At 34.8% G+C, this 25,102-nt stretch overlaps 3 protein-coding genes across 3 annotated transcripts; 2 read left to right on the top strand and 1 right to left on the bottom strand.

The window, feature by feature from the left end:
- The first annotated feature begins 4,375 nt into the window (after positions 1–4,375).
- Positions 4,376–10,931, top strand: LOC110777402 (probable sucrose-phosphate synthase). The gene is made up of 13 exons (XM_021982006.2): positions 4,376–4,714; positions 4,862–4,951; positions 5,680–5,906; positions 6,689–6,752; positions 6,844–7,557; positions 8,042–8,158; positions 8,284–8,415; positions 8,515–8,691; positions 8,850–8,903; positions 8,994–9,056; positions 9,165–10,091; positions 10,188–10,315; positions 10,408–10,931. The coding sequence occupies exons 1-13, from the start codon at positions 4,532–4,534 to the stop codon at positions 10,685–10,687; spliced, it is 3,156 nt and encodes a 1,051-aa protein (XP_021837698.2). The 5' UTR covers positions 4,376–4,531; the 3' UTR covers positions 10,688–10,931.
- A 1,071-nt stretch (positions 10,932–12,002) lies between these two features.
- Positions 12,003–14,462, top strand: LOC110777403 (uncharacterized). The gene is made up of 2 exons (XM_021982007.2): positions 12,003–12,862; positions 13,110–14,462. The coding sequence occupies exons 1-2, from the start codon at positions 12,090–12,092 to the stop codon at positions 13,810–13,812; spliced, it is 1,476 nt and encodes a 491-aa protein (XP_021837699.1). The 5' UTR covers positions 12,003–12,089; the 3' UTR covers positions 13,813–14,462.
- LOC110777404 (heptahelical transmembrane protein 1) lies at positions 14,036–16,502 on the bottom strand. Its single transcript, XM_056837136.1, has 4 exons — positions 16,092–16,502; positions 15,881–15,970; positions 14,931–14,988; positions 14,036–14,846 (listed from the first exon to the last, which is right to left on the bottom strand). Exons 1-4 carry the CDS (start codon positions 16,346–16,348, stop codon positions 14,187–14,189), a joined length of 1,065 nt encoding a protein of 354 aa, XP_056693114.1. The 5' UTR covers positions 16,349–16,502; the 3' UTR covers positions 14,036–14,186.
- Between the last annotated feature and the right edge of the window lie 8,600 nt (positions 16,503–25,102).

The raw sequence follows: 25,102 nt of genomic DNA, 5'->3' as shown, positions 1-25,102 counted from the left end.
ACAAGAGGAGCAACACAGTTACATATCAAGAGTTCCGAATATCCACAAGAACTATTACAGACTCATGGCAACGAGTTCCTATTTAAACAAAAGAGGAACTCATTATTGTTCCTGAGCTGGAACAAGTGAAGCTTCAGAGTTGAATGCCTCACCAAAGGAAAGACATATATGTCTAGGTAGTTTATCTTGCTTAGACTATATGTAATATATTAATATGCTAAGTAGTATATAAGGAACTAGAGGAACTTGGATTACTCGTGTGTTTTTGTCAAAAATATCAAGCAACACAGTTTTAAGGAAAACACTTTTAAATAAAATATCTTTTCCTATTTAATAAGAATAAGATTTTCATCACATTCTGTTACTTAAATAAAAACAGTTTTTATCTTCCTAAAACTTCTCCTATTTATTTTGACAAAATAAATAAACATTTTTCAGTGATTGACATAGTCTTAAACACGTCCAGCAGTTGAGGAAGTTGTGTGGGAAGTGGTCTCCCCTTGTTCCTCAAGTCTAGGGACGTGAAAATCAAAGTGTCAGTTGTTGGCAGTTGAGTTTTTGAAGGGAACAAACCCTAAGGACAAAACTCTATATAAGGCCAAGAAGTTTTCTGAAAAAAAATACACAAACTTTCTAAGAGTTCTTGCTTTCCTAAAAACGCATTGTCAAAGATTTTTCTAAAAACAGTTTGTGTCCTAGTTAATCCTAAGTTCCTAAGTGACATATATACACAAAAGCATCATTAATATCTAGAGTTATCCAAACACGAATTGTATTTGGTATTAGTAAGGATAGAGTTATCTTGTTGAGACTTAGAGTTTAAGTCTGAGAGAGAGAAGTGAAAGAGCTGTAATCAGAGTAGATTACTGTGAGGAACACAAGTTTGAGAGGAACTTGTGTTGGAGAGATTATTGTAATCGAGGCATTACTATAATAAAAGAATTCTCTTCTTGATTAGTGTCAAGAAGTTTTCACAATTGTTGTTATTGTCTTCTCTATTCTCAGTTCCTTGATTGTTTCTTAAGTTCCGCAAGAAACTTTATCAAAGTTCTAATTACAATTCACCCCCCCCCCCCTCTTGTGCGTGTTCCTACTGGAATAACAGTTGGTATCAGAGCCAGTACTCACTAAAACACAGGAAACCCTGTTTGAGTCAAGTTCCTGAAAGTATGAACTCACAAGAGAAACTGGAAGTCTTTGTAAGTTTTGTTATACAAAAGAACAAACTTTTTAACATGGAGACTTCTACAATTTGAGCTTCCACATGGGGGAAACTTCTTCTGTTTGAGTTTCAACCACGGTGGAGACTTCTTCTGTTTGAGCTTCAGGTGGAGACTTCTTCTGTTTGAGCTTCAACCATATATGGTGGAGACTTCTTCTGTCTGCAATCCGTGGACTATGGACCGTGGTGCACATAGAGCATAGTGCACCATGGTGCACCAAAAGAACATATGTGCATAAGCAAAAGAACATGACAATAACGGTAAAAGAAAATGCGATATAATATTTCACTTTTTTGTTATAAAAATAATATATTATTTTACTATTTATTAAAAACCTAAATAAAAAAAACACTCATGTTCTTTTCTCGTAACCAGATGTTTTTTCAATTATATACTAGTGTTCTTAAGGTGCACCATGCTCTATGTGCACCATGGTCCACCTTCTAAATTGCGTTCTGTTTAAGCTCTCACCATGGTGCAAGCTCAAACTGAAAAAGCCTATGTGAAGTACCATTTTTTTACAAAAATATCAATTAGATTTTTATTATTGAGGGAACCAAATTAATTTCTATTATTATTATTATTATTATTATTATCATTATTATTATTTATTATTAATCGGATTGATATTTATTATTATCATTAATTAAAATTCGATTATTTTGTTTAAACACGTGGACTTCTTCATTTTGAGCTTGGTCCATGGTTGAGACTTCTGCACTTTAAGCTTCTATCGTGGACGGAGCTTAAAACGCAGAAGCCTCTACCATGGACCAAGCTCAAAACGAAGAAGTCTAAATATCTTTAAATTATTGTTTTAAATTTTTGGATTTTAATTAAATTTACGAACCAAATTCATTAAATTTCAAAAATACATTAACTAAATTTATTAACAAGTTTGATGGAGAGATTAAGAGTAATGTGGGTGTAAAATGGGGGAGAGAGAAAGCTAACATAATAAAGGGTATTTTAGTAACTACATAGGGCGGGTGAGTAATAATGGGGCGGGGTTTAGCGCTCCACTATTTTTTTAATTGAATTAGAAAGGGGATGAGGACAAAAAAAAATTAGTGGGAAGGAGAGACAATATAATAATTATGGGATCGTTCCTAATTTAGAAATATAATAATTAATTTGGGACGAACGAAAAATAAAAGTGTAACAACTAATCTAGAATTACATCCGATATCTCATATCTCATACAAGTATGTAGTACTCCACTACTCCGTATTAAGGGTTGTGGACCTCTAATTGTTAAGTCAAACCATTTTAAGAAATTGGGCTAACAAATTTTAATGTAACAAACAAAAGAGGGAGGCAAATTGTAGCATCCAAATGGTATAAGGGCCAAATGATTCCTTGATGTTGGTCGTATTCTTTCATCCTCGAACCGCTAATTTCAACTAAAAATATTTAATAATCCAAATATGTTACGTGGCAAAAAGGGGCAAGTACAGTCCAATAATAGGAATATTAAAATAAATTGGAAAATGACTATCCATCTTCCTTAAAGTGTGTGGAAAAACATGACCTCATCCTGACATATTTGTGGACCCATTTCCAGAATTTGATTTACAGCACTAGTACGGGTTAACGATTCGCAAAATAAAAAAAGTTAACGAATTATTGTAAACTTCTATCTAATATGCATTGGGTGTATTTAAAGATTTTCGAAAAAGGAAACATAAATATAAACAAAAAGGAAAATTAATACTCCACTTTGTACGTACTACATTTTATATTTATACTATCTTAGATGTCGTGAAAAATAATTTATGCTTTTGGATAGCAAAGATGACAATTATCTTTCACATCACCATTCACCGCATAAAGATTAATACTCCGTAACTTGTTATAAGTAAATCTCTAATATGTATTCGAATGTATTATGCGATTTTCGAATAAACAAAAGGAAATTAAACACTCCGTATATGCTAGCTAAATACTCGTTATACACACTATAGTAAATGTTGTAAAAACTACTAACTTTTCAATAATGAAGATGACAATTTGCTTCAACGTCAACATAATACTCCGTATGTGTTAACGAATAGTTATAAGTAAACATTTAATATACTATGCATCTGTGTGTGTTTAAGGATTTTCGAGGAAAGAAACAAGAAAACAAAAAGGAAATTAAATGTTCTGCATATGCTAGCTAAATACTCCACAATTTCCTTTCTCGGATCGATAAAAGAGATAACCGATAATAGAAAAGGTAAAGGAGGAGAGTGGAAAACTTAGATGATTGATTGAGATTTTTAGGATGATAGTAACAAATTTTATGACGATGTTTAACAAAGTCGGGTGAATAAGAATTCTCAAGTGATTAAAAACGAAATACCATTGTCAAATTACATGTTATGTTCATCATTTTTTTTCTTTTCCCTTTATAAAACTCTCATATATCCAAGTAATTAAAAATTACTCCATATTTTTCAGTACTAAATTAGAGTAATTATATTCGAAACTTTAGTCAAATTAGCTAATACTCCGTATATTTTAGTGCTTCATTATAGAGTACTGTAGTTAATTTGTTCATATCTATCAGGAAAATGCTACATGTATACCTAGTGTATAAGATTCTCTTGTACACTATCATTAATTTGTTGACACATCATCAAACCCACTAAAAAATGAGAATGAAAGACAATAAATATGCCATTTCAACCAATAGAAAAACATAGTGTACAAGATGCTTTGTACACTAGTTGTACATGTAGCAGAATCTAATCTATCACTTGAAATTTTCATACTCCCTCTGTCCCTTAATACTCGCACCGTTTTGACTTTTTGTACTATTCACATAATTCACTTTTACCCTAATTTATTTCTAGTATATGAAAACAAATGTTAGTATATGAAGTAATATATTGTTGGTTTCATCTTTACATATATTTTCAAAATATAAATATTTTTATAAATTTTATAATATGTAATTAAAGATATTGGTGATCAAAGTTATGCATTGACAAGCGTGTCCAGTCAAAACGGTGCGAGTATTAAGAGACATAGCGAGTATAATTTTTTTAATTTTTTTTACTATCAAACGTGACTATTCATTTTAGTGGAAATAAGTGATTATTATTGCATTACCAAAATTACCACAATTAGACACAATAATCTCTCTCCCACACACTCCCCAAAATGAAATCACCCTCTTCATCTCCACCTCACTCACTCTCTCTCTCTCTCTCTCTCTCTGTGTCCTTTTTATACCCTTTACCGAAAAGAAAAGGAACCCAGAAAACTCAGACAAACAACAAAGAAGAAGATCACACTTCTTTAGTGATTATTGATTGCCAGAAATGGCGGGAAATGATTGGATAAACAGTTATTTAGAGGCAATTCTGGATGTGGGTCCTGGCCTTGATGATGCAAAATCATCTCTGTTATTGAGAGAAAGAGGCAGGTTTAGTCCTACTCGTTACTTTGTTGAAGAAGTTATCACTGGTTACGATGAAACTGATCTTCATCGCTCATGGGTTCGGGTAATTTTTTCTGATTTTTTAAACTTTTTGTGATTTTGTTTCTGTTTTTTTTTTTTTTTTTTAAAAATTTGATTGATTTGATTATAATTTTTGAGTTTGATGTGGAAAAAATGGTTTGATTTTTGATGATTTGATGTGTTTTTTTAGGCACAAGCAACGAGGAGTCCTCAAGAGAGGAACACTCGATTGGAAAATATGTGTTGGAGAATTTGGAATTTGGCTCGCCAGAAGAAGCAGGTATTTATTTTGATTTGATTTGATATTTTTTTGGTTGATTTTTAAATGTCATTATAAGATATGAACTTTGGAGGAAATTTGTATTCTTGGGCTAAATTCTACATTTGTTAATAATGTATAATTTGAGAATCACAGAGAGAGATACTGTTACTGAAATACCGCAAATTTTAGAAAAAAAAGTAGTGGTTTTTACCTTGATGGGCTTTTATAATCATGATCTGGGTGTTTGATTATTGAGCTGCATGTTTGGTTGATCATGGTTATCGGAATCGAGAGGGTTCATTATACATCCGGGTGTACTTAGCTAAGCGAAAAAGTGGGAGGTTTATATAGGAACTGATATATGAGATTTGTGTTACTGGAATATGTCATGATTTGTGAATTGATATCCATTAGTTGTGAGAGAGTCAAATCTTGGACTAGTAATTTCACCATCATGGAAAACTAAGGAATATTGACAAGGGTGCTTTACTGATTTTGACACTTCAATCAATGTATATTATTATTATTGTGTTTAAAAGGGTGTTTAATGGGTTAATTTGACTTTCTTGATTATAAAGTACTTCACATAGTATTATTACTTAGCTTCATTTTACTGACTTTTGATCTTTCATTTGACCTTTAAGTCAACTCTGCATTGATTTGTAGAATACTATATTGGTATTTGATGCTCGGTGTAGTTTTGCTTGGTATGTATATGTGGTTTTCATTTTTGGCTTGATGTACAGCTTGAGAATGAAGAATCTCAGCGAAAGGCGAAACGCCGTATGGAGCTTGAGCGAGGTCGTCGAGAAGCAACTGCTGAGATGTCGGAGGACTTGTCAGAGGGAGAGAAGGATGTTTCAGCTCATGGTGAAACACCGCGTGCTAGGTTGCCAAGAATAAATTCTCTTGATGCCATGGAGACATGGATTAGTCAGCAAAAAGGGAAAAAACTCTATCTTGTTTTGATAAGGTAATATGTTGCATCAGAGTTTAATGATGTGAACTAGTTTTTGAACCACGCGGAGAGCTTCGCTTTTATATCTCTTGACATACTTTCATACATACACTCTTTCTTACAATTGAATAGTACCACAACTTTGTTATTAAGAGAGCGAGTGAGAGTCATGAGAACAAACTTGGATTCGAGAGAAACCTTATTTGACTATTTCCAAATACCCAGTGGTTGAAATTGTAATTTGAATGGTCAGCATGATGAAGGTACACTTCATGAGAAGTCACTGTACCTTCAGAACCAGATTCTGTGGAACCTACCATTCTCTAATCTCGAAGATTCAGTCATGATCGGAAATCCTAGGTTGCTTTAATGGCTTGATCAATAGAAATATTTAATCAACCAGACGAAAAAGTGAGGACAGTTTTGATGTAAGCTGGATAAACTGAAGAATCAAAGAATATACTCCGTATTATCTTTGGATTCCTCAGGGTTTCAAGTTATAGCAGTAATTTCTGCAGTGATTTACACATCAAGAAAAAGTATCTTTAAATGCTATTCATTTAGGAAGAAGTTGAGTAAATATTTGTCACCAGAATCATATAAGTCCAAGTTTTGACGGTAATTAGTATGTTAAACTTTCGTATCTTCTCTCTTAAATTCAGGGATGCTTTAGATCTGTGCTGAATATTTTTTGCAGATCATTAACTGTAATATATAAGTGCATAATGAATTATTTTTTTGGTAGTGTGGTTTTATATAATTCAAACACTGACTTGCCATCTGTATGTATAATGCAGTCTTCATGGTTTAATACGAGGTGAAAACATGGAACTTGGCCGTGATTCTGATACTGGTGGTCAGGTAACAATAATTCAGCAAGATCTTGTGATCTATAACTTCATTTCATTACTAAGAGACTTGAAATTATGGATTTTGTGCCTTTTGATTACAGGTGAAGTATGTAGTTGAGCTTGCAAGAGCACTGGGTTCAATGCCAGGAGTTTACCGAGTTGATTTGCTAACTAGGCAAGTTTCATCTCCTGAAGTGGATTGGAGTTATGGTGAGCCTACTGAAATGCTTAATCGATTAGATTCCAATGGTTATGATAATGATGATGATGATGAGGAGATGGGGGAGAGCAGTGGTGCTTACATTGTTCGTATACCATTTGGACCGAGGGATAAGTATATACCAAAAGAAGAGCTTTGGCCACACATTCCTGAATTTGTTGATGGAGCTCTAAACCACATAGTTCAGATGTCCAAAGTTCTAGGTGAACATATTGGTGGTGGGGAAACAGTTTGGCCAGTTGCCATTCATGGACATTATGCTGATGCTGGTGATTCTGCTGCTCTGCTGTCTGGTGCCTTAAATGTTCCTATGCTTTTAACGGGGCATTCTCTTGGCCGAGACAAGTTAGAGCAGCTCCTCAAACAGGGCCGAATGTCTAAAGAGGACATAAATAATACATACAAAATGATGCGTAGGATAGAAGCCGAAGAGCTATCACTTGATGCTTCTGAGATAGTCATAACTAGTACAAGACAAGAAATAGAAGAGCAGTGGCGGCTGTATGATGGTTTTGAGCCGGTGCTAGAACGTAAACTCCGAGCAAGGATGAAGCGTGGTGTAAACTGTTATGGAAGGTTCATGCCCCGTATGGTTGTAAGTTCCATTAACATTAGTAGTCATTTAATTTAAAGTTTATGGCCAGTGGCTACTGGTTTTATTTGTCAACTGAATCTTTGATGCTTGAATAACCACTTAGATTATGAGATTAATGACAACTGTAATCTGGACTATCTTTAGTCTTGTTGATCCTTCTTTGAAGTTTGAACTAAAGTTCAGGAAAACCTTTCCTTAGTAGTCCTTGTTAATAACAATCTTCTTTTTAAGCTGGCGATGTAGCAAGATGTAATTATTTAGGACACATGATGAGACACACATTGGCTCAAAGATCTCCACTGATCAGATGTGATCAGTTTTGAATGGCATCATCTGAATTCTACAAAGCCCTTCCCAATGAATAATTTTGTGATTGGAGGATTCCTTGAACTTAGGAAAACATGTTTTTTTTCAAGTTGCTGAGTTGCTTATTTCTGTACGTGACCTCTTTTATTTGGTTTTGAAAATTTTTCATGTTCTGCAGGTTATTCCTCCTGGAATGGAGTTTCATCATATTGTTCCACATGAGGATGATATGGATGGTGAAACAGAAGAAAGTGACGAACATCCCACATCACCTGATCCGCCTATCTGGGCTGAGGTTAGCACAATGCTCCGCTCCTATTGTATTTAGTAACACATAATTTCGTTTTTTTCTCAAAAGTTCTGCTCCTGTTTACACCCTTACACTGAACTGTCTTGTTTCCATTTTATCTTCTTTTGCAGATAATGCGCTTCTTTTCTAACCCAAGAAAACCAATGATCCTTGCCCTTGCTAGGCCTGACCCAAAGAAGAACATCACGACCTTGGTCAAAGCATTTGGAGAATGCCGCCCATTAAGGGAGCTAGCTAATCTTGTATGTCTCTTGCCATGATACCGTGTTTTTTTGTTGACTTACTAATGGTATGAAGTATATCTCCGCAATGTTTTGATTTCCTTGATTTGATATTTTCAGACTCTTATTATGGGTAACCGGGATGGTATAGACGAGATGTCTAGCACTAGTTCTTCAGTTCTCATGTCAGTGCTTAAGCTAATTGATAAATACGACCTTTATGGTCAAGTAGCGTATCCCAAACATCACAACCAAGCTGATGTCCCTGAAATTTATCGTTTGGCAGCAAAGACTAAGGTACTTCTGCTAAACTAACTACATTTTATAGTTTTGTATAATCCCTTATCGTGTCTAGTAATGTTTGGTTACTTTGTTTAGTAATACTAGTGTAAGGTCGTTGAGAATACTCTTGAATTATCCTCTTTCCAAAAGTATCATTTTTTGTATTTGTGCAGGGAGTCTTTATAAATCCAGCTTTTGTTGAGCCATTCGGGCTGACTCTAATAGAGGTACATATTTAATTTGGCAATATTTTTCATAAAGATTTCCGCACATAATTTTGTCCTTAGATTTTAGTCAGCGTTTATTAATTCTTGCAGGCAGCAGCTCATGGTTTACCGATGGTCGCTACACAAAATGGAGGTCCTGTGGATATCCAGAGGGTAAGTAGCTGATGGAACCAGTTCTCTGTTCTGAAATCTGATGCCTTTTTACTTTTAGACTGTATTAATTGTTCATCTGAATTTTTATTTTGATAAAAACTGTGACAGGTTCTTGATAATGGCCTCCTGGTGGATCCTCATGAGCAGCAGTCTATAGCTACTGCTTTGTTGAAGCTTGTCGCAGATAGGCAATTGTGGGCAAAATGCCGGCAGAATGGACTGAAAAATATTCATCTGTACTCGTGGCCTGAGCATTGCAAGACATACTTATCTCGAATAGCCAGTTGCAGACAAAGACAGCCTCAGTGGCAAAGAAGTAGTGATGAAGGGATTGACGAGAACGAGCCTGAATCTCCAAGTGATTCCTTAAGAGACATAAAAGATATATCTTTAAATTTGAAGTTCTCGTTATCATTAGATGGAGAAAAAGGTGAAGATGTTTACAGTCCCGGAAATGATGGCAAAAACAATTTTGAGAATGCTGTAATGTCATGGTCAAATGGTGCTCATAAAGATGGTCGGAAGGCTAGGGTTTCAGATAAATTAGATCAGGCTAATTCTAGTAAATATCCAGCATTTAGGAGGAGGAAACATATATATGTTATTGCTGTAGACGGGGATTACGAAGATGGACTTTCTGATATTATTCGGAGAATATTTGATGCTGCTGGTAAGGAGAAGACTGAAGGTTCTATTGGGTTTATACTGTCAACCTCCTATTCAATGCCTGAGATTCAGTCATATCTGCTATCAAAAACCTTTAATCTTAACGATTTTGATGCATACATATGCAACAGCGGAAGTGATTTGTACTATTCGTCTGTGACTCCAGACGAGAGTCCTATCGTAGCAGATTCAGATTACCATTCACATATTGAATACAGGTGGGGTGGAGAGGGCCTTCGAAGGACTTTGATTCGCTGGGCAGCTTCCATTACTTTAAAGAAAGGTGACAACGAAGAACAGGTTGTCACCGAAGATGATGAAGTTTCTACGGATTATTGCTTTGCTTTCAAAATAAAGAACCAAGATAAGGTATCTTTCAAATGCTGAAATTGTGAAATGGTGTTATAAGTTGTTGTAACAGAATAGTTGATTTCAATGATCATATTATTGCTTTGCCCATTGCAGGTTCCCCCTAGCAAGGAGCTCCGCAAATCAATGAGAATTCAGGCTCTTCGCTGCCACGTGATTTATTGTCAGAACGGGACTAAAATGAATGTGATTCCAGTACTAGCATCCCGTTCTCAAGCCCTCAGGTACAAATTGAAAATGTTGGTTTATTTGAAGTCGAAAATTAGTAGGAAAATTGAAAATGTTGTAACCTTTGCGTGAACCCATTGATGTTCAGGTATCTATTTGTTCGGTGGGGGGTTGATTTGTCAAAGATGGTGGTTTTTGTTGGAGAAAGTGGAGACACCGACTACGAAGGCTTGCTTGGTGGAGTCCATAAGACCGTAATACTGAAGGGAGTCAGCAACACCGCGTCTAAATCTCTCCACAGCAACAGAAACTACCCTCTATCACATGTCGTGTCGCTTGACAGCCCCAATATCGGAGAGGTGAAAGAAGGGTGCAGCAGCTCCGAAATACAGTCCATGGTGACAAAACTCGGAGATTCCAGAGTCTGATCAGACGTCTATCTGCTGTATGGTCAAGTCCCACAATCATCATGTACTGCTTTCCATCTACTTCGAACCACAATACTTTTTAGTTGGATTAGTCTCTGAATAATCAATATATAATTATACTCACACAAGTGTAATAATAAAGGTGCAAATCAGTTATACCTGCACCGTTTCTTCCCCTTCCCTGAATTCTTTCCTCATTTCATGTTTTAGTAATTTTCTCAAGGTGTACAGTTGATTTTCTTCAGATTCATGGTCGTTTTACTCTTTCCGGTATCTGTAACTTATGTTCTATGTGGTGGTTTCAGACTTTCAGTTCTGGAGTGAGACCTCCAGTTCTTAGTCTGGCAAAATTCTCAAGCTTTCATAATCTTCTAAAAAGAACACTGAGGATGTATGATGCGTACATCATTAGTGAATTTACGCTCCGTTTTTATAGACTTATTATGTTTGAACTTTTAGGTGATGCTTGGTTGACATGAAAAACTTCCTAGGAAGTGGAAGATTTTAGGTTTGTTTGGTTGACAAAAATATGGGAAGTCACACTTCCTAGGAAGTTCTACTTCCTACAAAATGGAGGAAGTTGCTTACCTGGTTCTCCTAGGTGAGTAGAACTTCCCATGGGAATTTATTTCCCATGTTTAACCAAACAATATCACCTAATTTCTAGGAAATGCTTATTCATGGAAAAAGTTTCTTCCTAGGAAGTTCTACTTCCTACTATCAACAAAACGACCGGTTAGTATCTAAACTTATATGAAAAAATTAAAATAAAAATCAATTGTTTTGTGTCGCATAAACTTATCTCACATAAACTTATTTATGTGTGATTTTTTTTTTTTATCTTTTTTAAACTTATTTTATCGGAATTCATTTGTTTTGGCGAAATATAACAAAAACTCCCTCCCTCCCCCCCTCCTCTTTCTTAAATCCTAGCATCAATTGTCGTTTTCTGGAGGAGCTTTCATCGATTTTTATTAGAGGGGAAGTCATGATCTTTGACTTGCTCCCTAGAAACACAAGATTTTTACTTTTTGTCGAATTATAAGTATATCTAGCAAGAGGATAAATAGTGTAGACGGAATTTCATCCCAAATTTTAAATATCACCCCTTTATTACTTTACCAATTATGGTAAGCAAATTCAATATATAAGAGAAAATATACACTTGAAGTATTGTTAATTTGTGGTACTTTAAGAAAATTAATTTTTTATAATTTGTATAACATGTCCCCCAATTATTAAGCCTTGGTCCCCAAGTTTTAGTTACTAATATAATAAAAGTCAACCAAGTGTTCGGCACCCTATAAAAAACACTTAAAAACAAACCATCAAATTGTTTGCATAATCCCCTCTTTTGAATCCTTCAAAACACCAAAACCGGCCTCAATCTCCACCTCCGAAGATGAAGATCACCGTAGTCCCCTTATCCGGAAAACCCGATTATGCGACCGAGCTCGACCCCGACCCCGACGCCACGATCAATGATCTCAAGACACTTGTCCTAGAAAAATATGGCATCCCTATGTATCAACAGCTCCTCCTCTTCCCTTCACCATCTCCACCCTCACTTTCTTCACCTCGACACTTCACCTCACCTTACGGCCCTCTCGAACCCCTCGACACGGTCTCTCTTTCGGTCAGCTCCACCGTGTACCTCACCCTCCGTCTTCGAGTCCTCCTCGTCGAGGCCGAGACGGAGACGGAGAGGGAGCTTTTTGTAGACCTTAATTGGGGTTGCACCATAGGTAACCTACGTGATCAAGTCAAGTGCCTTACAAAAATCCCTACTAATAAGATGAGTGTTTCTTGGGGTACCCTAAAGTTTGGTCCTTACAATGAATGTACCCTTGAGAGTGTATGTCATGGTCTTTGGGATAACCCTACACAACCTTTTATTGTTAGGGTTGTTAGTACTACCTCTATAATAACTCCCCACAAAAACAAGGGCAAGGCACCATTGTTGTCTGATGACCTAGAGGACGGTCAGCTCGACATGGACTCCGAGGACGAAAGGGCTCACGAAACCGGGTACGTTACTCCCGGGGCCATGTTCACCTCTGAGCATCGCCGGAAGTACAATGATGTCGGCCCCTTACGCGCCAAGCGTGGGGGTGGGACTTTCTTTGGGGTTCGATACAAGAAAACCGGCTCTAAGTCCAGGGGCGGATCTACTATGTAAGCTGCTGATCCCACTTAAAATATGATTTTTTTGTTTAATAAAATTTGAAAATTTGTAGCTTTTCTCTATATAAAAAATGGAGAATTTAGGCTCACTCATTTATCAAAAAGTATTTCATATCCACTAAAATACATTCTATCAATAGAGTTTCAAAATGAGTAATTTGTATTGTCATTGTGGCACATTATTGCAACAAAAAAGCAAAACTAATTAATATATTGTTCTGGATACGCTACTGTCTAGGCCTACGATCATCGATGCCCTCGACCCTCCAGGGAGTCCCATCCCTCTACCGGAGGGTCTTTCTAGTACCGAGTTTGTCAAGGATCCTGAGATTAAGTTCGTGATCTTATGGCTTGGAGTTGAGGGAGGGTTAGAGGATTTGTTAACAAGCTTCAATTTTCATCAGAAGAGCGACACACGTTGTGTGGTTGTGAAAGGGGATCGTGATTTAGCCACTTATTGCTTCCTTAGGAAGCTTAAGGCCGATTTGGTGAACGTTCCTATATGTGCTCTTACAGACTGTGATCCCTACTCATTAAAGGTCCTCGCTTTCCTTAGACATCCGTTGGCCGAGTTCCCTCCGAAATTGCAAAGACAGTTGGGTGTTGAGTGGAAGAAAAGGGCTACAATGTATGGAGCTACAATTGAGATCAAGTGGGTGGGTGTTAAACCAAGTTATAACAGGTTCTTTCAAATGGACAAGTTTGCTATGACGAACAAGGATACCGAGACAGCCGAGGCGCTACTGATAGAAGAAGGTTTTGCAGGGATGTTTCCTGAGTGGGCTCAAGAGTTGAAGCTCCTGATTCAGGGTAAGGAGATGGCTAAAATCGAGGCGTTTTCTGAGTTCGGGCAGGATTATCTTACTTCTGTTTTTCTGGTTGAACAACTGGGGAAGCATCGTTGTTGTAGGATAAAACATAGTATTGCAGGTCGTCGTTGAGTCTGCAATTGATGCAGGACATTTCCAAAGGAGGATCACAAGAGGTTTGAGATGATTGCAACATGTTATTACAAGTGCTGTTGTTGTTCAATTACTTGTTGTTTTCGCGTTCCTAGTTGTACAAGGCCGTGTTCTGTTGAGCTGAATTTTACTCAACTTAACTAAACTGTTTTTGATAACAGAAACAAATGTGAATGTTGTATTGCTGTAAACTGCTCAGAGGTTTGAACAGCTAACAAATGAATAGATTAATTTTGTTTACTTTATCTACAATTCCTATGAATTTTACCAATATATAATCAAGCTTACAATAAATTATGGAATATAATGAAGATGAATAAATTAACAAGGTGAATTTCAAGTGTTTATGGAGGTCATTGTCCACATCCAACGGCGTCTCTGTACTCCATGAAGAGTAGGGCAGCACCATAATGAGCAAGAGCACCCAACAGCACGAACACGTGGAAAATCTGATGACTAGACCCTGCAAGATCGAACCAGCCAGGCCTCCACCTCTCTGGGATCCTGGTCACATAGAATCCGGTCCCAACAAGGTAAGACAATGCCATACCAGCCTCATATGCAAGAGTCAAATTCCTTCTTGGGTTATTCCAATTCAAGATACAAGCATGAACAGCAGGAAAAAGCCCGAACAGACCCATGGACACGAAGAGGATTGCACGAAAGTTCCTGCATTTCCCTGAGGAGAGAGTAGGAGAGAGTAGGGTTGCGATAGTGAAGGCCCCGAAGGCAGTGATCCCTCCAAGGTAGATGAATTGCCAAAGGGGTTCACACAAGAAGATGTAGTAAATAGCAGGGAAAAACGAGGTAATGATCATGACTGTGATCCCGGTGTAGTCCATTCGGAAGAGTAAGATGTTCATGTGGTGGGAATGGCAACAGAAGAGATGGCAGACACTGCTTGACAAAAGGCAGAACATGGAACCACCTAAGTAAACATAAAATGGCCATCTTACTGCATCTGTTCCCATGTGATGTGGTATGTTCTCCAAATTAACCATGTTTGTCACACCCTGAAACCATTCACATTTATACAAGCTAAGATAATAGGTTCCTCAATCATCATTTTGACAGACATAACTCCTGAATTTGCTTACCATAAAGAGTTTTGCAGAATCATGGGATGAGTTTTTTCCTGTTCCTGATGGATAACTCCTGAAATTTTTGAACAAATTACTAGAAAAGTTAATTCCATATCCCACTAATTTGATCATAGTTTAAGGATTTATTGTAAGCAAAAGCTAACATTTTTGGTCAAATGCAAGTATTTTTGGATGGACAGCAATGTTGCTTAATTTCTATTACAAGGAATATCAGTAATCTGTTGCTTCATCTTCTTGCTTAAACTGTGATTAATTATTCATTAACACGCGGAAACTTGAAAGACTTTCTAATTACATGAACAACAACAACAACCTAAGTTGGTTTACCTACTCAAAGACCCAAAATAACTACAAGATAGTACTATGTAGAATATCAGTTAAATATGGCTTAACAAACAACAACCACCACCCAATAAGTCAATTTTTGGCCTCTAGGAAGCAAATATACTAGGTTTTTTTCTTCTAAAAGTAGTAGCTACATTATTATTTGTAAACCTTGATTGGAATTGTGTTGAGATAAAATACAAATTTCATGCATAAGTTGTGGGATTTCAGGATTTTGGATGTATTTCAAAACTATATCTCATATTAGGGTGTCCCATTGATCTATGTTTATTCCAAAACTACCCTCCTAAGTGTTATCTAGTCCAGAAAATCCTAAATTATCGCCATTTGGACTAAAACTCATGATCCCTAGTAGTGAACTTCAATAAATTTGAAATTTGTTTTATGAACTTTGTTTGTCAACTTCATTTTTTCCAAAAATTAACTTTAAAAATGATCTAAAATCAAATGAACTCACTTAATTCAGCTAATTTTCCCTCAAAAACAAAAACTTAATTCAGCTAATTATGATCAAAATAACCAAATTGACTAATCTTAGTCAATTAACACATGATTAACAACATAATCAAAAGCCAATAAACAATCAAATTAAACATTACCTAAGAATTCCAAAAAGATCAACAGCTTGTGTTACATGAGCTGCATTGACAACAGTCAATCCCACAAACAGAACAAACCCAAGTAAATGCCTGCAAATCAAATCAAAACCTCATCATCAAAAATCCACCGAGAAATTAAGCAAAACCCATCAAAATCAATCTCAGAAAAAACCCAGAAAAATAATCTAAAATTAAAGTCAGTGATACTCACGTCCAGACATTAATGGTCTCATTATGCCATTGAAACAAGCTGAAAAAAGCTTGCTTGAACGACCACTCTGCTCTGTAATACTTATGAATGAATTCATTATCTTTCATATAATCAGGCAACTCATTATAGCTTAATAGTCTGCCATTTTTACTCTTTTGGGTACATTTTTCGTCGCTTTTTTTGTTGTGATCATCACAGAATTTGTCCCCATTTTCCATCGGTTTCCCCTGTTTTCCCCTGTTTCTTGCAGAACACATTGAAAAAACCCCAGAAAATGGCTGGCTTAGATTTTGTTTGTTTGATCAGAAAGATGAGAAAATGGGGAATTTGTTTAACAATTTATGTGTTTTCTCTCTCCTAAAGTTGGGTAGTTTGTTGAGAGAAGTGGGTATGAATGAATGAAATGAATGTATGAAAGTGTCAGTTTTATATTGGGCGTATTTGTAAGAGATGACGCAACTAACTTCAATGTCAAAAAAAAAAAATATTTATTGAAATGCATTTTTATATCATAAAGAATAAGGACCCTACTAAACTGATGATTATATCACGGTTCAACTATCAGGTTAGTCCAGTCTAGTTATGCAAGTCAATGACTTAAGAGTAAGGGATGGTAAGGGAATCTCATTTCACCCTACTTAACGATTATATTAGGTTAGATTAGCTCAGTTACACAGGTCAATATAAGAGCAAGAGGATGGTATGTGAATTCCACTCTCAAGCATAATGTAATTGATGGAGTTCGGATACATCAATAGGTGAGTTCTCAACCAACTTCACCGAGGAAGCTGCGTTATTAAAAAAATATATTAAATAGAAAATTGAAAAAATAATAAAATAAAAGTAGCATTTAATTCAAAGAGAATTATAGTTGTGAAGATGAAAGTAGTAGTAGTAGGCTAGTAGTACATAATCTCCAGTGATTTACAGGCTTTTTTATTAATAAATAAATAAAAAATGGAGATTATAGTTAGGTTAGCAATAAATGTTTTGGGTGACCTCCCATAGGAAGGAAGAACACCCCAACTAACTTGGGATTGTGGATAGATAGCTTTCAATTTTGTGTAACTTTTGCAATAGATGTGACTACTTATTGACCAAGTTTGTACACACACCTATGATATGATAATATGATGCCTTTGGAGTTTGGACCTTGGGAATTGTGTTTTGGTCAACACATCTAAGCAAGAACATGAAGATGCTTAGAAGCACCCTTATAGGGAGGGAGGATTATTGTTGGTTTAAGCTTTGATTATAAGGGTTAAGTTGAGTGACTTGTAATAGTAATTAGTCATGTGTCGGATTTTAAAGGGGTTTTTATTTATTTAGGTTTTAGTTTGAAGCTCGACTAGCATGAGAAACTAAGCTCTATTTGGGGACTTTTAACATAGTTCGAGTCGTCTTGAAGTTTGGTCATCAATACTCAATTAAGAATCATGTTTATCAAGAATTTCATGTGTTTCTATTATTTTATTAAAAATATTATTTTATTAAAAATATTAGTTTTAAAAAGCTCGAGTCTTTCATGAGTTTTCATTCATTAAGAATTCGATCCATACCCAGCTCGAATCGAGCTCTAACCAAGCTTTGTCTCAGCCAAACATCGAGCAGTTCACGAGCAAACTAGAGTCTAGTCGTTAACACCCCTAGTTATGAGTATGAGGCATATGACTAATTGATGTTCATTCTTCGATACTTCTCCTCTCTCATAATTTTTTAATAATGTTTATCCTTTCTCTTTTCTCATGTAAAAATCATAACATTACAGGCTAACCATACTCAATAATTTGACTTTTACCTTCTTATTATAACCTCGAAAAATATTCATTTTTAATTTTTTATACGGTAACAACTCTACATGATAAAAGTGTTTTTTGACCTTGGTCATCCCATAAACGACCGTGTGTTATGGTGTTCCCTTTGGTCATCAAACCGCCAACTACTTTTTAAATTTGAGCAATCACCATCTTTTCGTTTTAAGCCATTCCCTATTTTTGCCGCCTCTTTAATCTAAGTTAATGGATGGCCGACCGCATTCACTCTCTGCTTACGTCACGTTTTGTTATTGCTACCACTAGGCACTAACCAAGTAGGCATACCACTTAAGTACTTAACCAGTAGAGGTTATTCGTAAACTAATTTTGATACTCCATTTTATTAATTTTGACATATTTGTATGTAAGTAAAGTACAAGAAATTGCCATACTCACTCCTTCTCCTTTTCTTCTTTACGTTTGATATTTTGCATGTGTTTTAACGATTAATTAATTTGAATTGAGATTCATCTATTTGTTTTTATTTAAATAAGACAAATTACGTTTATTTATAATTTTTTTACTTTTATCAAAAATTCGATATTGGGAAAATGAGAAAAATTTAATGTCCCGATGGAAAAATGTAAGAGATTAAATGACCCAATGAATTTAATTGGTTAAAATAATAATTGAACACAAATTTTGATAAAAATATTAAAGCATTTACTCCCTTCGTCTTTTTTTTGTTTTTTGCATATGGTCTTTTGCACGCGTTTTAACGGCTAATTGATGTGCATTGATATTCCTCTATTTTTTTTTATTTAAACAAGACAAATTATGTTTATTTATAATGTTTTCACTTTTATCAATATTCTGATATTGAAAAAATGAGAAAAATTCAATGCCCCAAAGGAAAAGTGTGAGAAATTAAATGACCCAAAGAATTTAATTGGTTAAAATATTCATTGGAATTTTTGATAGAATATTAAACCATTTATGTGATAATATAAAGGAAGATGTAAAAAACATTTCGCGACACCCAAAAAGAAAAACATAAAGAACAAAAAGAGACGGAGGGAGTATGTGATAATATAAAAGAAAACGTGGACACCTATACACTTCAAATATAACATTTTGCACACTATCATTTGAAACAAAATAATATAAGATTGAGACAAGTGTATTGGTGGAGAAACAAGTGTACTTATGTTTATGAACAAGCTCGCCGGTTTATGTTCATAATCAAATTTGCTACACATAATTTATTTTTATTATAGATAAAAAAAAACGTAATTTGATTTTTTTTACCTAAAAAAGAATATATCATAGACTAAAAATATTTTTGAATTAAAATTACTAAATTAGGGCACATTCCAAATTATATTTTCAAATGGTTAATCGTAAAGCGCAAAGCTGATCGAAAACTTGTTTAAGGAAAAAAAAACTTGTTTATGAATACGAGTCGATTAATAAACGATATGTTCACGAACAAAAAATATGTTAATCGAACCGAGCTTGATTTTTTATCTCGGTTGAAAGATTGGGATTGAGCTCGGGCTCGAGTTTGCCTAAATTAAATGAACATAAACACAAACATAAACATAAACATGGTAGTACTCGACTCGACTCGTTTACACCCATGTGAATTATACATGGTACAAACATACAAGGGTATTATTTTTTCTTACTTGCCTTCCAAATGAAAATAAAAGAAAAGGCCTTGGTTATACACTTATACTACTAGTAAAATGTGAAAATATACACAAACTCGTTACCAAATAGTAATATCAAACCAACAACTATGAATTGAACTCGATTAATTGGTAATTTGGTATTGCCCTTACGGCTAGCTCATTCACGGAAGAGAAAAAAATATTCATAATGAACTCGATTAATAATGTAGCGCGGAGCAATTAAAACCTAATGCGCGTATGGGGTGTTTCAGTGTATGAAACAAGAATGATGTCTTGGCCTAGTGGTTAAGATTGAGGGCCTGTGTACAATAGGTCTCAGGTTCGAATCCCCCCGCCCCCATTTGTAATTTATATTGCCCTTGTGGCTCATTCGCACCAAAAAAAAAAAAAGTGTATGAAACAAGAAGCAAGCCGTCATATTTGAAAATTGATTTGACATGAATGATGAATTTGACAAATAATAGGTAGTTACACTCCTCAATCTTCATGAGTCATGAAATTCATTCTATATTTAGAGCAAATGAATACACCGTACCAACACTCCATGCATAATGGTCCTCCATTATTCCACATTATTACTACACATAATTAATATTAGTACTTTATAGCAATAACAGTGTCAGAGCCAGAATGTTAAAGCCGGTGTGTCGTCAATTAACGAAATTATATAGTGTAAACTGGAGGAAAAAATTGTCAAGAATAACAAATTTCTATAACTAATTTTGTTTTTATTTGGGGTGTCAGTGAATAACTTATGATCAAACGTAGCTTCGATACTAATAATACGTAAGTGGCGACTCCGGTAAGGTTTCAGCCGTTGCTTGAGTATGATTTAATTTGATTATGATAGCAAGTCAAGTGGATCATTCATGCATTCTCCTACACACGTCACGAGGTTGTTTTTTCGCATATCTGATATGTGTGGAAACACACATATCAACTAAAAGACAAATAGCTAAAAGACAAAAAAGGAAGTACCATTCATGTAAAAAAAAGTACCATTCTGTAAAAAATAAGTACCATTCTGTAAAAAAAAGTACCATTTATGTTTAAAAAAGTACCATTTAATTTCTTTTTTGTCCTTTTTCCTATTTTGTCTTTTATTTTGTCATGTATTTGCCCATACATATCTGATATGTATTTGTACTTCCTCCACACGTCACAGGAGTGATAGGACTAGGACTTTGGTTTTTCAACACATGCAACCACCCCCAATGGCCAATGCCCCCCTTAATTAGCCTCTTTTTATCGATGTTGTCTTGACTTTTCTTTTAGAACATATCAAGCTCAAAAATATATTCCTTCCTTTAAATTTTTTAAGAGACGTGTATTTGATATAGGGTGTACGTTCTCCACACTGAAATTAAATGAATATACTTAAACTTATTATAGGATATAACTGTGTGATACCCTTATTTTGAAGGATATTTTGAAATATATTTGAAGTGTATTGATTAGGACATGAAATATGATATAAAGTGAGATACGAATCGAAACATAAACTATACTCCATATTCGAATGGAGAAGTGATCTAGTGTGATGACGTATTTACTCTGAATGAAGACCTTTTCGAAAGAACGTATCTAGGATTTATTTAATGGAGCTAAGAGGATCGGAGGCTGCCTTTAGAACAATGAATCGAACGACTAAGGCCAAGGTAAAGGCTTGATCCAAAAGAAAAGATGCACGAACACACATAATGAGCAGAACCATATAAGATCCATGAATTCGAACCTACTTCTTTTGATTGCGACTAAGTTTATATATATAGTTGTCCTCAATATTCTATTTAAGGTTTCTGAATTAAACTTTTTGTTCTAGTCAATTTGCAATACGAAACTTTTACAACATTTTCCCAACAAATAAGTTATCTTATATTTTGGTTGGGGAAGATCATCTATATTAATTATCAAGGAGACGTAAAACGGTGTAGTTTTACCAATTAAAATTCTAGTTAGGGTTTCTTGGTTTGTCAACGTTCAATATATGCATGCAATTGTGCCAACAAGCAAGACATTAGCAATCTCATCTACCTTTGTGACACGTGGCTATACATGATTATTTTTAACAACAAAGTTTATCCTTAAGCAACTCCAAACTTCCAACCATATAATCCATCATAAATACGTGATATTCTTTTAATTTGGACATATTATATCTTTTGTCCTATAAACATTGCACCACTTTGCATTAGAAAATAAAAAACAGTTCATCGCTCATTCTCATTGATCTACATGCACTTTGTTATACACGAATGTAAATGATAAAGGTCGCAATATGCGACCTTTAAGCCGTGTCACAATGATGACATGACATGCTTATGTGTCATGATTTAAATTGGAAACTAAAATATTTAACTTATATAATCTATTATACATATTTCAAAAAATGTAGGAAAATCTTAATATTCTAATTTGTTTCCTTCTTTATATCGACTACCTTATTTACATATTTTCCTAGTAAAAATATTGAATTGATAGTAAAAATATTCTGACAACACATAGCATACGTGGCGCCTATATGTACCAATTAAACTGCGACACGTAAGATTGTGAAAACTAAATGTTGTCGCAACTTGTGACCTTTATCATCACCCACGAATACAACCATTTGACGTACATGTGCATGTAAATCTGTAACTTTAATCATGAATATTTTTATCGACCTACTATGCTAGTAATTTATAAAGTTTTGATATTATGAAATTATGCATTGTAACTAACCTAACAATCTACATATATACTGTTACATTTAAAATAAAATAAAAAAATACTCCATATATACTAATAAAAATGGAGTAAAAATATAAAGTCAAAATTAGCATATGAAGATTGTCGAAGTAAAAATGTTGCATTCAAATAGAAACATATGGAGTACGTACTTCTAAAAACTAGTGATCGAGTATGTGCCTTATCCCGAATGATGTCTAGCATTGTTATTTTTCGTAACTTAATTTATTTATTTTTCCAGGGAGGAGAAAAACTCTTAAAAATTTAGGAAGGTTCACCTTGTTTATGCTAATTTTGGAATTAACACATTTAAATAAATTCAAATAAGTGTAGGCCGGTAAAGTTTAAATAAAGGTTGATAAGTTTAGATAAAAATGGTTACAAGTATAATTGACCTAGCTGGTAACTACAGCTGCAAAAAATAAATATATATGACAAAAATCAAAGTGAATCATTTAGTACATTAGGGAACAATGACCTTGCTTAAAACATTACTCGATGATTGATATAACTCAGACCAATTTGTAATCGACCGTAGACTTAATTTAACAGCTCTAACAGTAAACAAAAACAATTTTCAACCGTGAATGTCAATTACCTTAGTTAGTAAAAAAGTAAAGGGGGTGACATCTAAGACTTTAACCGAATCTCATAGACATGTACGTTATTTGTCCTTTATAACTCTCTCTGCACACAAAAAAATACTTTAATTAAAAAATCTAAACGATCAAATGGGACCTACTTGTCTATTAGAACAAGTGAGATTAGCTGGGTTTGAGGAATGAATTTTGACAAGGGGTGCATGTCAATTAGGGTCATCAGATCTGAAGGAAATAATGCTCTTTGTCTAAATTTGCATTTGATGCATTTAATGCAAAGTCTAATAAATGCGGTTCAATATTAATTAAACAAGTTAATTATTCAATGAAATCAAGTGATCTGAATGCCTAGCTAGAAGCAACTTTAGTTCAAGTGGAATTAATAATATTAATGCCACATCTTACTCTTAACTGAACCCTAGGATCACACAAATAGCTCGTGAATGGATCAAGTATTAAGGTGGATATAATATTCAGTAAATACTCAAAATGGATAATCTGAAATGATATGATGGATATGGTTTCAGTGGGAGCTAAACAAACCATCAAAAAGCAAAGTCGAGAATATTTGTCTGAAACGAAGATATTCCCAGAAACGGAGATATGGTTCGTATCGGAAATATTATCAGAAATGAAAATATTACCATAATCGGAAATATTACCAGAAAAGGAAATATTGTTTGAAATGGAAATATTATCGGAAAAGGAAATATTACTATAATCGGAAATATTACCGGAAACAAAAATATTGTTCGAAATGGAAATATTATCGGAATCGGAAATATTGCAGGAAACGGAAATATTTTTCAGATTGGGAATATTACCGAAAATGGAAATATTATCGGAATCGGAAATATTGCCAGAAACGAAAATATTGTACGAATCGAAAATATTGCAGGAATCGGATATCGAGTAAAAACGAAGCTCGATCCATGAGCCGGAAGCACGGGCCAAGGGATGCGTGCAACTCGGCCATGGAGAGCGTGCGCGCCAGCCAAGGCACCAGCGCATGGGCCATCGCAAGCCAGCCCAACGCCAATGCTAGGTTAGCGCACATGGGCCTGCGCCAAGGTAGCAACCCAACGCCAAGGCAGTAGCGCCATCCCGCAGACCAGCGTGCCACGTGCGCATGAGCAGCGCCAAGGCTTGCAGCCCACGGTTACTTGTGTGCCAAGACAACTTGTTGTACAAGTTACTTAGGCGACAAGCAACTGGCTTTTGTTAGGATTAGGATTCTAAAGTGTTTGATTCATAATATAACTAAATTTATTAAGTTATTAATAGGGTTAAGGACATTCTAGAATATTCCATACACTATAAATATGAACCTAGGGTGAAATATTTATAATATACTTTTCAACATATAATTCATAATCACACCAATCCACACGTGTGACTCTAAATCAAGAGAGGGAGAATTGTGACTTTGCTAATTACCTGAAAGTGAGATCCCAAAATCCTAAACACCTTATACTGAGATTCTAGTTAGTAGAGTTTAAGGCGGATTCCGTGGACTATCAACAGAGGGGCAACATTTGGAGCTCTATACTTGTTCTTGTTCGGTTCGGGAGCAGCTAAGGGTAGGCATGCATCATAGTATGCTATTTGATTATGTGATTTACATGGATTCTGTCAATTATGGTTTTTCCCCATGTCAATTGGATTGTTCATAACCTAATAGTGGTATCACAAGCCTCTTGTTTAATTGCGTAATCAATTATAATTAACATGGATAAATTTTATAAATTTGCAAGGAATTAAAGGGGTGAATTAATGCCGTGGTAATTATTTGCAAATTCATGCAATTATTTAATTATATGTTCGCAGGATTTTCGGCAGTTTTGGCAATATTCATCGGAATATTATGTTTTTATAGTGAATTCCGCATGTAAACGACGTTTTAAATTTTGACAAAAATAATCTTATTCAGCCAAACAAAAAATTCCCAATTTCGAAGCATAAATATGACTTTTCGCATATTTTAGTTTTTCGAATACATAATTATAATTTTAATGGTGTACATTAAAAACTAATATTTGCGAATCTTGTTTAATAATCTTGAATTAATAAATGACCTACTGCATATGATTAACAATTTCAAGATTTAAAATCGTTAATTATGCTACCTAATTTGTAATTATAATTTATTTGTTAAATTTCGAACAAATTGGATTTTGTTTCGTTTTACATAATTAATTGATAATTTAATTTGGATCTTATGTTTAAAAGGACCA

This window comes from Spinacia oleracea, chromosome 2 (assembly GCF_020520425.1).
Source record: "Spinacia oleracea cultivar Varoflay chromosome 2, BTI_SOV_V1, whole genome shotgun sequence".
NCBI lineage: Eukaryota > Viridiplantae > Streptophyta > Magnoliopsida > Caryophyllales > Amaranthaceae > Spinacia > Spinacia oleracea.
Note: the sequence above shows the minus strand (reverse complement) of the source record. Positions and strands in the feature narration are given on the sequence as shown.

Bases quoted from the DNA above. Each gene is read 5' to 3' on its own strand.
- LOC110777403 (XM_021982007.2), top strand. From the start codon at position 12,090: ATGAAGATCACCGTAGTCCCCTTATCCGGAAAACCCGATTATGCGACC. The intron at 12,863-13,109 runs GTAAGCTGCTGA...GCTACTGTCTAG, and splicing joins TCCAGGGGCGGATCTACTAT to GCCTACGATCATCGATGCCC.
- LOC110777404 (XM_056837136.1), bottom strand. From the start codon at position 16,348: ATGTGTTCTGCAAGAAACAGGGGAAAACAGGGGAAACCGATGGAAAAT. The intron at 14,989-15,880 runs GTAATGTTTAAT...CAAAAATTTCAG, and splicing joins GATCTTTTTGGAATTCTTAG to GAGTTATCCATCAGGAACAG. The intron at 14,847-14,930 runs GTAAGCAAATTC...GAATGGTTTCAG, and splicing joins ATTCTGCAAAACTCTTTATG to GGTGTGACAAACATGGTTAA.
- LOC110777402 (XM_021982006.2), top strand. From the start codon at position 4,532: ATGGCGGGAAATGATTGGATAAACAGTTATTTAGAGGCAATTCTGGAT. The intron at 8,692-8,849 runs GTACTTCTGCTA...GTATTTGTGCAG, and splicing joins GTTTGGCAGCAAAGACTAAG to GGAGTCTTTATAAATCCAGC. The intron at 9,057-9,164 runs GTAAGTAGCTGA...AAACTGTGACAG, and splicing joins GTCCTGTGGATATCCAGAGG to GTTCTTGATAATGGCCTCCT.